The following is a 17999-nucleotide window of genomic DNA, read 5'->3' as shown; positions in this document are numbered from 1 at the left end:
CCTCCTCTCTGTGACCCCTATGGCCATGAGTCTTGCTGAAGTCTCTGCCCCATCCAACGCCGTCTTTATACAGGAGTTGGCGATGTTCTTTCCTTCATCCACCAGGTGAGAGGCTCTCTGGCGGTATTCTTCGGGGAGGTGCTTTACTAGCTCCCCCATCTCATCCCAGTGTTGGTATTGGTGTCTATTGAGGAGTGCATTCGAATTCGCCATGCGCCAGTGCATTGCGGCGTTCCTCTCGACCTTTCTGCCTGTGAGGTCGATCCTCCTGCTCTCTTTATCCGGAGGTGGGCCCGAAGTTGCTGGAACGTTGGCCCTTCTCCTGGCCGTGGAGGCTATGATGGAGTCTGCGGTGACGCTACCCTTGATGTAAGGTGGGTCCAGGGAGGAGTGCTTATATTTCTTCTCTGTCCTGGGTGTGATCGACCGGCAGGTGGCAGGCTCCTTGAAGGCTTCTCTCCCCTGGTTCATCACGCTTTGTAGCATGGGGAGGAACTGACTCCTAGTCTGGATGGGGAGCAGTGTTTCGACGAGAAAATCGGCTTTCGGCCTCTCCTCGTCGAGTTTGACGCCGAAGGCCAGTGCTGCGCTCTTCACCACCATATTGTATACCCCGATGTCGTCGGGTGGCGAAGGCCTCGAGGGGTACGTGTCCACGGGCTCTTCCGGGTTTTCGGTGTCGAGATCGTGCCATTCGACGTCGTTGCTGGTAGATGCCGCCGATTCGAAGAACGACTGTTGGTCTTCTTCCTCGGCTTCTTCCTCATAATAGGGCTCCTCTTCTTCTTCGAGATCCCTTGTCAGCCCTTCGGCGTCGAACTCCTCTTCGACCTCGACAACGTCCGCCGATGAAATCGTTGGAATCTTGAATTCCTTCATCCTGGCGTCGAACTCCTTCTTCCTTTGAAGGATGTTCTCCATTTCGGCCTCGAGCCGCCTCTTCTTTTTCTCCATTTCGGAGATGCTTTCGGCGTCGACCGCGGGTCTTTTCGATGAAACTTGCGTCGACGTCGAACGTTCTTTCTGCGTCGATCGGCCCGTTTCATGGGATGATTTCGACGACCCTTGCCTTTCGGCGTCTTTCTGCACCAGGGAGTCCTTTTGTAAGGATCCGCTGGGCCTTTTGTCCGAAGTTCCCCCTTTGGACGTCGAAGTTTTCGGCGCCGGGGCTCCCTTCGTGGACCTTGACTCGGTTTTCTTCGAGTCCCCCTCGTGTTTGAGGTGTTTTTTGACTTGCGCTCGACGATTCTCTTACCTAGTCTTCTTTTTTCTTGTCGGTCTCTACGACCGTGAAGTTTTCGGCTGTCTCGGCGACGTTGTCCTCGTCGTCCGTGTCGAGGCCCAGCTCGTAGAGTGTCGGGGGTTTCCCTTTGCCATCCATGTTGGCGTTGGCTCTTCTCTGCCTCTCTCTCACCCTGAGTGTCTTCGGCGCGAAGGCTGAGCAGGCGTTGCAGTCGATACTCTGGTGATCCACCGGTAGGCAGAGGTTGCAGACCGGATGCTGGTCTTTCTGCGCGAACTTGTGGTGGCAGTTTGGGCAGAACTTGAATGGCGTCTTGTCCATTTCGCTCAGGGTCTCTGAGCGTGCATTCTCCAAGGCTGTCGAAGAAAAGGCTCGCTGGTCCTCTTTCTTCGCGCTCCTGATGAAATCTGTTCTATTCCTGATGTCTTCTCTTGATTCTATCGATGAAACTCGCTTTTCTTCCTCCTTCCTCCGAGTGAATTTCTGGAGCTTCCCGATGTCGATCCAGACCCAACGGCGGAAAAAAGAATCTGAAGATGGCGCCCCAAAGGTGGGACTTCCGCAGGAAGCACGACGACGTCACGGGAGGTGCACCAAATGGTGGACGTCGACGCCCACCTGGGCTACAAAAAAAAAAAAAAAAAAACCAAAGAAAAGACTACGAATCCGGACCCAACCACAAGATCGCGGAATAATGCACAGCATAGTGAATCCAGAAAGATTCACGCTGCAAAAAGAGTGTTTCGTCGACGTCTTCCGATCCGGAGTTATGTTCGGAAGCGGGGCTGGAGGGTAGGTTCTCCACTTCTTCGACATCTTCGGTCTCGGCGCTGAAGATGTCGGCCGGGGCCGGGGCCGGTGCCGCTTGCTGCGCCTCGAGTCTCGCCGCTCGTCGATTCCGGAGAGTCTTCTTGGATCGAAATCGGGCACAGGCCATACATGTAGATTCGTCGTGATCCGGTGAAAGGCATTTGTTGCACACCGGATGGACGTCGATGTGTGGATATTTCGCATTGCATACAGGGCACCGCTTGAATGGTGTCCTCGATTCCATCGATGATGTCGGGTCGATGGTCGGGTAAGATGCGAAAAAGTTGGTTGTGGAAGTTAGTAAACTAACAAAGATACTATCGATACCGATCGGGAACAGTACCGACGCGAACTAGAGGCCTTTTGGCCTGAAAAGAGTTTTTCCTAACTTGAGTCAAGATAAGCACATCCGAACCCAATGGCGGAAAAAAACAATCTGAGGATGGAGAGGATGCCCATGCGCACTGTAGTCCAGGGGAGGAGTCACCTATCCAAGGATACTTCGAAGACTCTTCCAGGACAACAACGTGCAAACATCCGGACCCAACACTAGGCGGCGATCTATGCACAGATATGAATTCAGCAGCCCAAATGCCTCGAACATACAGTTCTATTCTTCTATAAGTAAAAACAGTGATTGTATCCATTTACATTTTCATGAAGGTGAACATACTAAAGCCGCTTTTTACCAGAACTCCACCAAATCAGATGATATACATGCTTGTCAGACAGGCATTAGTGAAGGAAGGAAGGACAAATCACTCATGAGCAGCCTTAATTTTAGAAGTTGCAAAGGCAAGAACTGGCTATCAAATCACTTCTGAAGGAATCAATGACATTTAGAATTACAGATGACGCGAATAATGGAAATGTTTTTACCCAGAGGTTCTGAGTGATAAGACTATACACGCAAAGTTTGATTTGTCATTCAGAAATTAGAGGTAGAAAAAAAAAAAATCATTATTCACAGCCACCAACCTATAATTTTATGCTTTGTATAGGCTCCAAATCCTCTGCTCAGCTTTGCACTCACTAATTGTTGGCAGAGGAGACATGAGGTAGCCATTCAAAATCTCACTTGGCCTCCTATCTCATGTTAAACCTTGTGTCCTGCCACGCATTTTCACCACCCCAGGCCATCCCTCCACTCTTCTATAGCTTGCGCCGTGCTACCCTTGGCATTACCTTTTCCCAAATGTTAACATGCCTTGCCACCTGATATCCTTCACCAACCCCCCCCTGGAATTTACACTTTACCTGCCTAAATTAAAGAAGAACTGCTGCCCCACTACTCTTCTTGAAAATCCTTGCACCCACCTTGCCTCCCTATCCAAAGGCAGATGGATAGTAACTTTTGGCGAGCAACATTAGCATTGCCTGGGGTTTCCTGCAGACAGAACAGAACCACCTACATTATTTTTTCACCTACATGTTAAAGAAGTGAGAGGCAGGTGAGCGGTATCTAACATCCTGCTACTTTGGCCAGCTCTCTGAAGGACAAAGCTGGAAGGAACACTGGTAATGTGAGCACTTCTGGTGAGGTACCGGCAAAGTAAAAACAATGTTTATTTTGCCACCATTGGTGTCATTGCCCTAAATGACCAGATTAGGAACCCAGTATTCAAGCTACTAGCTATTCATTACATGGTTATACTTCATCAGCTCCTATTGCTAGGTCCTAAAGGCTCATTTATAAATATGGTTGAAGCCTGTATAAAACAGATCAGGTACCAGGCTCACATCTGGCTATATACTGTAACAGTGCACTGCTTTGAAAGCACTCATTTTGAAGAACTGGGTGCTGCTCATGCGCAATCTCAGTCTTTCAAGGTGCCCACATGCCGGTCCGTTTATTCAGCTGCACCTTATCCAGGTCTTCTTGGGAAATGGAAGCTGATCTGCAGCATTTGAAAGTTTGTCTCCTCCAATCCTAGATGAGAATCTAGTCTATTGCCAGCTAGATCTTGCAGGATTCTCAGCCAAGATTTCCTAGTCATACCAGGTTGGAATGTTCAAATTCCATTAGCCTCACCTTGGAAACCAACACACTATCTGCTCCCAATTCCAAGGGAGATTGCAACAACCAAAAAACCTACTACAGACATCCCATAGACTTAATTAATGCCTAAGACATATGGAATAGGAGCGCACAGACTACCTCTGGGCAGACAGTAGGCAAGACCTCCGCTAGGGTACAGTTTAAGTCTGGGGCAATGATCAACAGTCTTGCTGTCACACTATCTTCCAACCAGGGTTGAGAGGGCAGTCACTCGCACATAGGAAAGCAATATCACTTTGAGTGTCCTGACATTGTAATTTAGCCATAGTATCAACAAATATATAAGAATTGGCCTGGAAAACTTGCACTGGTTTTGAATGACTGCCATGGGGGAAAAAACTATGTGGTACAGAAAAATTTGCAATATGGAGAAGCAGCACTTTGTCACATTGGAGATTGGTGTTACGCCAGGAAATCGGTGTGTATGAGTGAGTGGGAGTGCGAGCTTAAACCTGGACCACACTAAAAATATGTTCAGATCAATCACATCAGCACCTAAGTATCACAAGAAGTTGCCAGTTTGCTGCCAAGTTAAGAGGAGAGCTTTAAGGTTAAAAATACATTTTTCTTCTATTTATGTGAATTTTTAAATATAAAGAATGGGTTACAAAAAGTAAAACTAAATATTTCTAATTAAAACTTGAAATATTTAAACTTTATGTGCTCAAAATACTCTAATTAGGAATCAGAAATACTTTTACACGCTAAACAAAAATGTTTTACCACAAAATCCATAAGTAGGAAGCAAAATATTCCTTCAAACAAAAACTGAAATCTTGGATTTGTGTTATAGAAGAATGTTGGAACGTTACAATACCTTCTTGCTCATGTTCACAATTTATTGAACAAGCATTATGAATATGCTACTTACCAGTATGCATCTGTTCTTGGCATGTAGGGCTGCTGACATTCATATCTGTGCATAGATCGCCGCCTAGTGTTGGGTCCGGATGTTTGCACGTTGTTGTCCTGGAAGAGTCTTCGAAGTATCCTTGGATAGGTGACTCCTCCCCTGGACTACAGTGCGCATGGGCATCCTCTCCATCCTCAGATTGTTTTTCGCCATTGTGGCAGTGATGGAGTAGATACAGAAAGTGATGACCATGCTTGCAGTAATTCTGAGAGCTGCAGCTGCGACAGGCGCCGGGGAGGAGGGAGGGCGATATGAATGTCAGCAGCCCTACATGCCAAGAACAGATGCATACTGGTAAGTAGCATATTCAGTTCGAGGCATGTGGGCTGCTGAATTCATATCTGTGCATAGAATACATAGCAGTGCCCTCTATTAGCGGCGGCTACCCGTGCCAGCTGCAGCGGTCTGAAAAAGTGTTTTGAGAACAGCCTGTCCTACAGCTGCCTGCTGTTTTGACTGCACATCTACGCAATAGTGTTTTGTAAATGTGTGTGTAGTGGACCATGTGGCTGCTCTGCATATATCATGCAGGGGAATATTTCCTAGGAAGGCCATGGAAGCCCCCAACTTACGTGTTGAGTGGGCTCGTGGTGGAATAGTTAATGTGCGTTTTGCCTTTTGATAACAGATTTGAATACACTTAACTATCCATCTGGCTATCCCTGCTTTGGAGATGGCGTTACCTTTGTGGTGTGGGGCAAAGGCAACGAACAGTTGTTTTGTCTTCCTGAATGGTTTAGTCCTGTCGATGTAGTACATGAGGGCCCTCCGTACATCTAGTGTATGTAGTGCCCTTTCTGCAACAGTTTGTGGGTTTTGGAAGAAAACGGGCAGTTCAATAGTCTGGTTCATGTGGAACTGTGATATTACCTTGGGCATGAACTTGGGGTTGGTACGTAGTACGACCCTGTTAGCGTGAACCTGAATAAATGGCTCTTGAACGGTTAGTGCCTGGAGTTCACTAACTCTTCTGAGGGAAGTGATCGCTACTAGGAAGGCCACTTTCCAGGTAAGGAATTGAATCTCGCATGAGTGTAGAGGTTCAAAGGGTGGACCCATCAGGCGTGTGAGGACCAAGTTGAGGTTCCACATTGGAGCCGGTGGGTGACTAGGTGGAATGACTCGTTTGAGCCCCTCCAAGAATGCTTTGATGGCAGGCACTCTGAATAGAGAGAGGTGCTGCCTGGTTTGCAGATAGGCTGATATTGCGGTCAAATGGACACGTATAGAGGTGTACGCCAGATTGCATCGATATAGGTGTAAGAGATAACAGATGATGTTTTGGATGGATGCGTCCAGCGGGTTGATGTCATTATGTCCGCAATAAATGACGAACCTTTTCCATTTGGCTGCATAGCAAGCTCTGGTAGTGGGTCTCCTGGCCTCCTTGATGATGTCCATACAGTCAGGTGGCAGGTTGAGATAGCCAAACTCTAGGACTTCAGGAGCCAGATCGCCAGATTCAGCTGTTGCGGATCTGGGTGCTGAACCTCTCCATGGTTCTGCGTCAAATGCGCGGGTTTGATCCGCAGCCTTTGATGCGGCACCACGGAAAGTTCGAGGAAGGTGGTGTACCACGGCTGGCGTGCCCACGTGGGAGCAACTAGGACGAGTGTCAGGGAGTGTTGTCGGAGTTTGCGAGCCACCAGCGGTATCAACGGTGCTGGGGGAAAAGCGTACGCAAATTTGCCGGACCAGTTCATCCATATCGCATTGCCCTGCGACTGCGGATGTGGGAATCTGGCGGCGAAGCTTGGGCATTTTGCGTTTTCGCTTGTCGCGAATAGGTCTATCTCCGGATGACCCCACTGCTGAAAGTACGGTTGGAGTACTGATGGGTGTAACTCCCACTCGTGCATTTGGTGGCTGTGTCTGCTGAGCAGATCCGCCATCTGGTTGTCCTTGCCAGGGAGGTGTTCCGCCATGAGGAACATGTTCCTTTGAATGGCCCACTTCCACATGCTCTGAGCCAGATGAGACAACTGTGGAGAGTGTGTGCCTCCCTGTTTCTGTATGTAGTACATTGCGGTCATGTTGTCCGTCCGGATCAACACGACCTTGTTGCATAGATGTACTTTGAACGCCTTCATGGCTAGGAAGATTGCCATCAATTCCAGAAGGTTGATGTGCAACTTCTTTTGTTGTGTTGTCCATAGTCCTTGCACTGTGTAGTGGAGTACATGAGCTCCCCATCCCTGGAGAGACGCGTCCGCTGTCAGTACTATTTGTGGGACAGGCTCTTGGAACGGTCGGCCCTTGCAAAGGTTTTGTGGATTCCACCAATGCAGAGAGTTGTATGCCCGACCGCTCACCAACACTAGGTCCTTTAACTGTCCTTGAGCCTGATTCCACTGACGTGCTAGGCACTCCTGAAGTGGGCGCATATGTAATCTCGCGTGCGGGACTATGAAGATGCAGGAGGCCATCATGCCTATCAACTGCATGAACACTCGCGCTGGAAGTGAGTGATTGGGTTTGAATTTGGAGATCAGCAGTTGTATGCTGTCGATCCTCACTAAATTTGGCTGAGCTGTGGCCGCCCGAGTGTCTATAGTCGCACCTAGGTACTGTTGTACGTGTGCGGGCTGGAGATGGGACTTTGGATAATTCAGTGAGAATCCCAGACTGTGAAGAAGGTGAATGGTGCGGGACATGTGGCTTGCACATTGCTGGGCTGACTTCGCTTGAACGAGCCAGTCGTCTAGGTAGGGGTAGACGTGTATATGCTGCCTCCGTAGATGTGCTGCCACCGTAGCGAGGCACTTCGTGAAAACCCTGGGCGCGGTTGTCACGCCGAAGGGAAGGACTTTGAACTGATAGTGCTGCCCCTGAACAGTGAACCTGAGGTATTTTTTGTGTGAGGGGTGGATGGGTATGTGAAAGTACGCATCCTTGAGGTCCAGTGTGGCTAGGAAGTCTCCCTGCTTGAGAAGCGGAAGGACTTGCTGTAGAGTGAGCATATGAAAGTGCTCTGAAAGAATGTACTGGTTCAGGGGTCTCAGGTCCAATATAGGTCTGAGCGACCCGTCCTTTTTTGGAATTAAGAAGTAGAGGGGGTACACTCCCGCACCCTGCTCGTGGATGGGTACGACCTCTATAGCGCCTTTTAGAAGCATACTTTGCACTTCTTGCTGTAAGAGCGTTAAGTGCTCTGAGGACATAGGACGGCTTCTTGGTGGTATTGTGGGTGGAGTGGAGGTTAACTCCAGACAGTAACCGTATTTTATAATATCTTTGACCCACCTGTCCGTGGTGATGGAATTCCACGTGGACAGGAACCTTTGTAGCCTTCCCCCGACAGGTGTTATGTGGTCGGGAGGAAGGGAGAGGGCGTCACTGCTTGTTCTTGGGGGAGGACCTGGTGTTGCCGTAGCCGCGTCCTCTGCCCTTTGTGCTGGAGCCACGATATCCACCTCGGGTGTTTTTATCATAGGTGGTCTGTGTATTGCCTTTGTTATATGTTTGTTGTGACCCCTGTCCTCTACCTGCTCCCTTGTTTCCGGGGCGACGAAAGGAGCCGCTCCGAAAGGACTGAGTTTGTAGTGCGCCCATGGACTTTGCAGTGTCCGTATCCTTTTTTATCTTTTCGAGGGTGGTGTCAACCTCTGGCCCGAATAAATAGTCGGGGTTGACGGGCTGGTTCAATATATTGTTTTGTACCTCAGGCTTGAATCCTGAGATCCGTAGCCAGGCATGTCGTCGCAACATGACGCTTGTGTTTATGGCTCTGGCAGCCGTGTCTGCAACATCTAGTGCGCATTTGATGGAAGCGTTCGTTAGTAGCTGTCCTTCTCTGATGAGCATTTCTGCGCCTTCCTTGAACTGGTCAGGGAGATGTTGGAATATTTGCTCAAGTGTGTCATAGTGCGCTCTATCATAGCGAGCAAGGAGCGCCTGAGTGTTGGCTATGCGCCATATGTTGGCAGCTTGGGCGGCAACTCGCTTGCCAGAGGTTTCTAACACCTTGGACTCTTTGTCCGGGGGAGGAGCGTCACCTGTTGTTTGCGAGTGTGCCCTCTTGCGTGCATTCGCTACGACGATGGAGTCGAGTGGTAATTGTCCTCTGATGTAAGTAGGATCCCCAGGTGCTGATCTGTATTTTTTATCAATCCTGGGGTTTATCACTCGTGCCCTGGTGGGTTCTTTGAAAATGTCCTTGGCTGGTTTGAGGACCCCCTTCAACATTGGCAGAGTCTTTACATGTCTTTCTGAGGATGCAAAGGTGTCCATTAGAAAGTCATCTTCGATGGTATCAGAGTGAAGCTGCACCCCATGGTTATTGGCAGCACGTTCGATAAGAGCATTGAACGCTGCAGTATCCTCCGTAGGAGATGTCTTTGCCCCATAGAGTTGTGGATCCTGTGCATCGAGAGGTGCACTGGGGTCTGCAGGGTCGCCCCAAGTTTGATCAGGGTCCTGCTGGTCATCAGGGTCCGTGTCTACATGGTAGGGGACTTGGTCAGCCATGTAGTCCTCCAATGCGCCTGTATCGGAGCGTGTGGGGGAGAACCGGTGTGGATCCTGGTAGGATGAATGGAAGGGTTCATAAAGGAGAGGTTCCGATTCTGCAGGCAACTTCCTTTTTAGTGGGATCCTGAAAGGGTCCAATGGCGGCTCCGAAGTTATCCTTCGGTCCTGGAGAATCATTCTGCCAGTGCCGGCGTCGATGATACGTGCTGGAGACGTCTCAGCAGGTGTGACCGTAGGTTGGGTGACCCGTGTCCTGAGTTGGAACATTTTTGGGATTGTTGACGGAGGCAAGCCGAAGGTAATGTTGGTCGGCACCGAAGAGGCTGCGGGAGCTCCGACCGAACCGGAGCCCGACGTGTCCTGGAGGACAGGTGTGGTTTTGCTGCCTTGCGTCACACCAGGTCGTACTTGGGGCGCCTTCGAGGCTTTGGCACCGGCCAGGCTCGTAGAGGCGGCCGTAGATTTTTTCGGTGCCGGAGGGTCATCGAGTCGGGGTGAAGAGATCACCGTCGAAGTCTTCGATACCTGAGGCTTAGGTGTCGTCGAGGGAGCGATGTGAGACACAGCAGGCGGTACGGCCCTTGGTGTCGTCGGTGCCGGTAGCCGAGCAGGTTTGTCGGTGCCGATGGCTTTTTTCCGTTTGTCGACTCCAACGTCGCCCGCCTCAAGTTCGGCACCGAAGTCCCTCTTGGTGCGGTCGGTGCCGATGCGGTGCGCTGGCGTCGAAGGCCTCGATCCGACCAGCGCTACTTTCAGTTTCGGTTTCGGTGGAACCTGAGCAGCTTTCGGTTTCGGTTTTGTGATAGGGAAACCAGCCTGTTTATGTAGTAATGGCTGCCGCTGAACGTCCGAGGCCGGGCCCGAGGGCGGGGCCGAAGAACTGCGGGATGGGTCTCGGGTAAGGCCCGAAGGCGATCCCTCGACCGGAGCCATAGGCTGTGGCACTGGTGTTTGAACGGTTTGAACAGGTAGGCCTTGTTCATCATTGGAGCTACTTTCTTCGGCCCCGAAGGCCTCCTCGTCGTCTCCTACCTCGGTGTCGTCTTCACCTCTGTGGAAGAGTGACTCGTCTTCCTCGTCCGATCCGGGTTCGTGTTCGGAAACGGGACTGGAGGGCAAGACTTCCAATTCCTCGACGTCCTCGGCCTCGCCGAAGATGTCTGTCGGGGCCGGTGCCGCGTGCTGCGCCTCGAGTCTCGCCGCTCGTCGATTCCGCAGAGTCTTCTTCGAGCGGAACCGGGCACAGGCCATGCATGTTGATTCGTCGTGGTCCGGCGAAAGGCATTTGTTGCACACCGGATGGACGTCGATGTGTGGGTACTTCGCATTGCATACCGGACACCTTTTGAACGGCGTCCTGGATTCCATCGTCGAAGTCGTCGATGGACAGGTAAATGCGAAAGCAGTCGGTGCTGAAAGTTAGTAAACTAACAAATTCTATCGAAACCCGATCGATAAACAGTACCGACGCGAACTAAAGGCCTTTTGGCCTCGAAAAAATATTTTCCTAACTTGAGCTAAGATAGCACATCCGAACCCAATGGCGGAAAAAAACAATCTGAGGATGGAGAGGATGCCCATGCGCACTGTAGTCCAGGGGAGGAGTCACCTATCCAAGGATACTTCGAAGACTCTTCCAGGACAACAACGTGCAAACATCCGGACCCAACACTAGGCGGCGATCTATGCACAGATATGAATTCAGCAGCCCACATGCCTCGAACATAACCTATACTGTGATGCGCTCTTGTTTGGAGACTAAGTTGAGTAAATGTAAATGTAAATGTATGCGTCTTGTAAAGCGCACTGCTGCCCTGAGGCGTCGTGGCGCTGTAGACCGCTGGGGAACCCATCCTGGCTATCCCTGTGAGATGGTACCTCCAGGGTATCTCCAAGGTGAAACCAGGCATCCCCAGCGAATGTGGGGGGCCGTTGTGGAGATGAGGCAAGCTAATGCCCAGAGTTGCCGAGTGTGTTATACACATAATTACTCATGATTCACTACCCTGTTTGATCTAGCAGGTGTTTTGGACAGAGGATTTTGAGGAAACTACTTCCCATTCATTTGGGGATCAAATTATTCAACCGCAACTTTTATTTTAAAGGAAAAAAGTTCATAATTACATTTCTTAGACTCAAGACTAAAAGGATCAAATCTAAATTATACATGCACAAGCTAGAATCTTACTACGTTACCTTACCCATTGAAAAGGTGTTCAAAGAAATGCATTTCCCCATTCCGGCACACCACGGCTAGCTTTACAGGCTGAAAGACAATCATAGAAAACAGCTGCTAATCAGAACGATGAAAATAAAATTTGCTTAAACCCATATGTACTTAAGGAATTAAGAACAAGTTATTTACCTTCAGTAACACTTTCTGGTAGAAACTACTTCTAACCACAGACTCCTAACCCTTTGAATGTTCACCTAGGCATCAGATTTTTCAGCTCTAGTGCTGTAGGCAGCGCAGCTCCACACCAACGCTATTCTGTTCTGAAAACGTGCAGAGCCGATACAGGCAACACTCCAGCGCACAGATGTCAGTTACTTTCGAGGCTGTTCACGCTCACATACATAGAACCCCACTAGAAAATTGGATGTGACAAGTGTAGGAAGCGGGAATTTTGTTGAAGTTATTCCCCCAATTTGTATCCCATTTTGACTACTAGATGCTGGTTTTCAACTCAGACTTTGCACAGAGGCTTGCTAACGAGATCTGTTTCAGTGATCTTGCCCTTAAAACAAGTCTAATTGTAACCGAATTGGCATGGACGCAAGCACCCCTGTAGTCCCAAGTAAATGGTACATCTGGTACCTAGGATATGGGTACTAAAGAGGGTCCCCTAGAGGCTCCAGCATGTCTTAAGCTACCCTAGAGACCCACACACAAATTGCATGCAGGTTGCCATTGCAGACTGCTTGTCATGGTGCATATATGCCCCTGTGCAGTCTAGTTCAATTACTAAATGGTGCAAATGAAGAGGGAAGCCCTCTTAAGTAAAGGTACTGGCCACTGGTCATTACGAGTTCCCCAGCTACATGATAGCTTCACTGAAAATACTGGTGTTTGGTATAAGACACCTTGTCTAAATAAATCTATACTGATGCCAGAATTAGATTTATTACAACATGCACCCAGAGGGCACCTTAGAGGTGACCCTTGAAACCTCACTAGTCTTATAGAGTACTGGCCGACTGGATCATTCCAGTCTACCACCACAGACGCATTTCTATCCCCCTGCAGGTGGGAGCCCATGCTCTCAGGTCAGGAACAATGCCTGCTTTGTCTACTCACAGGACCAAACATACACCCGAGCCCCAAGCCCGAGTCTACTGAAACCGACAGCGTCTCTGTGGCCCCGAGACCCTTAAGAGTGGAGCCCCTCGTTTTGTTGTGCTGGACTTGAGCCCCAGTCCCCCTTGAAGCCTCTTTTCTACAGGTACTTTTTCCATTGACTACAGCATGTAGCGTCCAAGGCTACCACCGCTGAAAGTACCTCTGCACCCAGACACCCCAGGGCAAGTTTTGACTTGCCTTTTTTTGCTCCAGAGAACGGCACAAAGAGCAGACTGTCAACCCCACGTTCTTTGGTACAATCTATATAAAAGCTTAGAGTTCTCTTGGCATCCAAACTGTTGAGTCTCTAAGAGGCATGAAGCAGAGGGAGTAGTTTCTTTTCTGTAACTCCAGTCCTGTAGTAGGGGTATCTCTGTTATAGTCATAATCTAGTGAATAGTCCCGCCCATGTGCGTGGACCCCGGAGCAATAAAAATAATCTCTTAAATTGTCAAGCCATGCAGACCTGCATCTACACTTAAGAGAGGATTCAAAGACCGATAATGCAGCCCATATCCACAGGCTACACTGTCCAGTACTTCAACTAGAATATTCCACCAACATCCACAAACAGCACTGCCTGCCCAGCTTTTTCCACAGAGAAAAACCTGCCTCTACCAGCAAAAGCCTCTGGAATGATAGAGAGGGAGGAATGGACAGACAAGCCCCATAGGCTGCCATTATGTGGCTCAGAACAGGATACTGTGCCTTTAAGAAAACTTTCCAGAACTTTTCCAGTATCCCAGAATGCACAGCAGGTCCCTTTTACTTTCAGTTCTTTTTGAAGGCATAACACGCCAGACCTGTAGCATTCCTTACATTAACATTTATCTCTCCACCGGGGAGGAGGGCGGGCGCTTATGACTATAACAGATACCCCTACTACAGAACTGGAGTTACAGAAAAGAAACTACTCCTTCTGTAGTAGGGGATCTCTGTGTATAGTCATAATCTAGTGAATAGAATGGCAAGCCCATCCCCACACCAAAACGGCGGTGGAGAAGACTACAAAATAATACCACTACTGTGCAAACAAATTTCGCAGCCAAGCCTGCCCAACCTGAGCATCTGCCCTGGCATCCGTGTCCAGACAGTAATGTTCAGCAAAGGTATGGACCGACCTCCAAGTGGCCGCCTTGCAGATTTCTGCAATCGGAACATTACGCAGCAAAGCAGTCGTGGCAGCTTTGCCCCTGGTGGAACGAGCCTCAGGTTTACCCCCTAAGGTCTTATTAGCCTTTTGGTAACACAATTGTATACAGGACACAATCCACCGAGAGATGGACTGTTTGGAGGTAGCAAGACCGGTCCTGACTGATCCATAATTGATAAACAATTGGTCTGACCTACGAATATCTTTGGTCTTATCAAGATAAAACTTCAACACCCTCCTAACGTCCAGGGAATGTAGAGACCTTTCCGCTGGAGAAAAGGGATTCTGAAAAAACATAAGTAAAGTTATGGTCTGGTTGACATAAAAATCAGATATAACCTTAGGAAGAAATTTAGGGTGAGTACGCAAAACAACCTTAGCAGCATGAAATACCGTATAAGGTTCTTGGCAACACAACGCCTGAAGTTCACTCACCCTGCGGGCCGATGTAATGGCCACTAGGAACGCCGCCTTCCAAGACAGGTGCTGCAACGAAGCCTTGTGAATAGGTTCAAAAGGCTCCTTCATCAATCTGGACAGCAGCGCATTCAATTCCCATAAAGGCGAGGGAAGTCTGACAGGAGGGAACACTTTCTTCAAGCCTTCCAAAAAATCCTTGATCACAGGGATCTGAAAGAAGGAAGTCTGTGAAGGGCATTTCCTGTAATCAGTCAAAGCAGCGAGATGAACCTTAATGGAATGGAAATTAAGGCCAGACTGCGCCAAATGCAAAAAGGTACAGAAGGATGACATCTTCCTTACATGTCGTCGGGTTAAAGTGCTTGGACTTGCACCAGATGCAGAATCTCTTCCACTTGTAAGCATAGGACGTCCTAGTGGAACGTCGCTTAGCCTCCTTCAGTATATCCATACAATCTGCTGGTAGATTCAAATGGCCATATTGCACTATCTCAGGAGCCATGCCGCCAAACTCAAAGACGAGAGGTTGGGATGCACCAACTGCCCCCCGAACTTCGTGAGAAGGTCCGGCCTGCACGACAGCCGTATGTGAGGAAGGAGAGACCGGTGAAGCAGGTCCGTGAACCACCACTGTCTGGGCCATTCCGGGGCAATCAGGATCATCCGCGCCCCGGACTGGGACAGCTTGATGAGCACCGCCGGAATCAGGGGAATGGGTGGAAAAGCGTACAGAAAGCTGTTTGACCAGTCGATCCATAGCGCATTCTCCAGCGTCCCCCGCTGGTAGTACCTGGATGCAAAGTCTCGGCATTTGCTGTTTTCGGCGTTGGCGAACAGATCTAAGTCTGGAGTCCCCCACCTTGCGAAGACGTCCCCTAGTACTTCGTCGTTTATGACCCATTCGTGGTTTTCCTGAATCAGTCTGCTCAGCGCGTCCGCCTGAACATTCTGCACACCTGGCAGATGCGTGGGCGTAATCGTCAGTCCTCGGGCCAGAAGCCAGTGCCAGATCGACTGCGCCTCCTGCGACAGAGTGCGTGATCTCGACTCCCCCTGCTTGTTGAGGTAATACATCGTGGTTGTATTGTCCGTCTGTACAAGCAGCGAGTTGGTCTGGAAGGACGGATGGAAGGCCTTCAATGCCAAGTAAACGGCTCCGAGTTCCAGGAAATTGATGTGGTACGTCGACTCCAACGGGGACCACTTTCCTTGTATCTGTAAGTCTCCGGAATGCGCTCCCCAGCCTTGGAGAGACGCATCCGTCACAATACTCTTCGTGGGAATGTCCTTGTGGAAGGGAACCCCCCTGAGGAGATTTTCCGCCGAAAACCACCACTTCAGCGACTGATTAGCATGCAGAGACAGCCGTATCTTGTCTTCCCAAGAACTTGTCCTCTGATCCCACTGATCCTCCAAGCACTCCTGCAGTGGTCTCATGTGCAGCCGTGCGTGAGACCAGAGGAAGATACATGAGGCCATCGATCACAGCAGCGAAGACACCTTCCTCACTGTCGTCGATGGAGAGGTAATAAGAGCTTGAGCCTTCCGAAGGAGTGATAACCGTCTCTCCTCCGAAGGAGACACGCTTGCCGACAGCGTAATGATGGCGGCCCCCCAAGTACTGTATGCACTGGACCGGAGTTGGGACAGACTTGGACATGTTGACGTGCAACCCCAGCTTGTTCAAGAGAACGCACGTCTTCTGGAAGTGCGCTTGTGCTTCCGAGAAGGAGAAGGCCTTGATCAACCAATCGTTCAGGTACGGGTAGACAAACACCTTGTTCCTCCGCAGGTGTGCAGCTACCACTGAGAAGGTCCTGGGCGCAGACTTTAGCTCAAATGGCAGTACTGTGTATTGATAATGATTGGCGCAGACTTGGAATCGCTAGAACTTCCTGTGCTTCTGTGCAATGGGCACATGGAAGTACGCATCCTGTAGGTCTATGGCACAGAGCCAGACTCCCCGTTGCAGCTGAGGGTAAATCTGATGCAACGATAGCATGTGGAATTTCTCCCTGCAAATCCATTTGTTTGCTTGCCGCAAATCCAGAATGGGCCTGAACTCGTTCTTGTCCTTCTTGCGAACCAGGAAGAACCGAGAGTACAGACCTCTTCCCCTTTGAAACAGAGGTACGTCTTCCACCGCCTTTTTCCTCAACAGGATGTCTGCATCCGTCTGGAGCTCTCGCAGTTGATACTGTGAGCTTACCGGCGGAATGGCTGGAGGCGGGCTGATGAACCGAAGACTGTATCCATTGCAAACAATATTCAGCACCCACTTGTCCCGAGTAATTTTTCTCCACTCTGCCAGAAAAGATTGAACGCTTCCCCCCCACTGGAGTGGGTAACGGTTGCAGGGGAAGTAATCGCTCAGGGCCGAGACCCAGCCGGGCCCTTGGTCGCTGTAGCGGACTGCTGGCCTCCTCTACCCTTCTGGCGCTTCTGGAAGGGTTTCCAGAACTGCTGCTGCTTTTGCTGTCCCTAGGCCTGCCCACGCCCTCTGCCTGCAGCCCCGAACCGTCTCTGGAACGGGCGCTTTTTCTTCTCAGGCTTCTCTAACCCGACAGCTGTCAGGGTCTCTGCCTCCGTCTTCATGCGGGCCATTTCGTCGTCCGCATGCTTGCCGAACAGGGTTTCCCCCGAGAAAGGCAGGTTGGCCACTCTTTGTTGTGCCTCGGGTTTGAGTGAGGTAAGGCGAAGCCAAGCGTGACGCCGTTGGTTGATGCCATGACAATATACATGTGCCGCTAACAGACACATCCGCCGCCGCGCTGATAATCTGATTTGACACCAGCATCCCCTCACGCAAAGTCTCTAGAAAGTCCTCCTTGTCGCGAGGCAGCAGCTCCGCGTACTGCTGGAGAGACTCCCATAGGGCTCGGTCGTAGCGACCCAACAGAGCACTTGCCGCCTTCATGGTGGTAGAAGCCGTCCCACAGACCTTTCTGCCTGCCGAGTCTAGCCAACGGCTATCCTTATCAGGCGGCACTGTCGAGGAAGGAGTGGTAGCATGCTGCTTCCTTGCCGCCGTCACAATGACCGAGTCCGGTTTCGGGTCCATCCTCAGAAAGGTAGGGTCCGATTCCGGCACCCGATACTTCTTCAGGAGCCTTGAGGGGGCTGGTTTCGTCACCGCCGGAGTGAGGAACAACTCCGTAGCAGGCTCCACCAATCCCGGCACTAGTGGCAGCAGGGGGCGAGGCAGGTGCTTCTTGTGCAGCGTCTCGACGATCACGGACGTCGTAGGTGTTGGCACCGTCACCGTGATCCCTAGCTTTGCCGCACCCCTCAGTAGCACCTCCTGGAAGGAGACTATCGTCGACAGGCGATACTCCCGTGCCTGGCCGACGATTGGGTGCGGGATCTGGCTCTGCGCCTCCTGTGGCGTCGCCCAGATGTCGATGACTACCGTCCACGGCTCCGTGATCTTTCTCGCCATCGGGAGCGCGATCTGTTTGGCTTCGGCCGCTCAGCCGGCCTCGCAGGCGACGGTGGCTCAACCTGGTGCCGTGGCCTCGGATACCTAGGCAACGACACCGACCGTGGCGGGGCCACAGGTGGGCCCGACGGTGTGTGAGGCGGAATGGTATG

General features: G+C 50.5%; 1 protein-coding gene across 1 annotated transcript in view; it reads right to left on the bottom strand.

Annotated features, from left to right (window-relative positions):
* The window catches only part of WDR43 (WD repeat domain 43), a 366881-nt gene that overhangs the window by 201980 nt on the left and 146902 nt on the right, over positions 1 to 17999 (bottom strand). Inside the window, exon 7 of the mRNA XM_085610376.1 lies at positions 11697 to 11761. Within this exon, the coding sequence (XP_085466502.1) occupies positions 11697 to 11761 (65 nt within the window). The remainder of the gene's footprint in view (positions 1 to 11696; positions 11762 to 17999) is intronic.

This window comes from Triturus cristatus, chromosome 6 (assembly GCF_964204655.1).
Source record: "Triturus cristatus chromosome 6, aTriCri1.1, whole genome shotgun sequence".
In the NCBI taxonomy this organism is placed as follows: Eukaryota; Metazoa; Chordata; class Amphibia; order Caudata; family Salamandridae; genus Triturus; species Triturus cristatus.
Note: the sequence above shows the minus strand (reverse complement) of the source record. Positions and strands in the feature narration are given on the sequence as shown.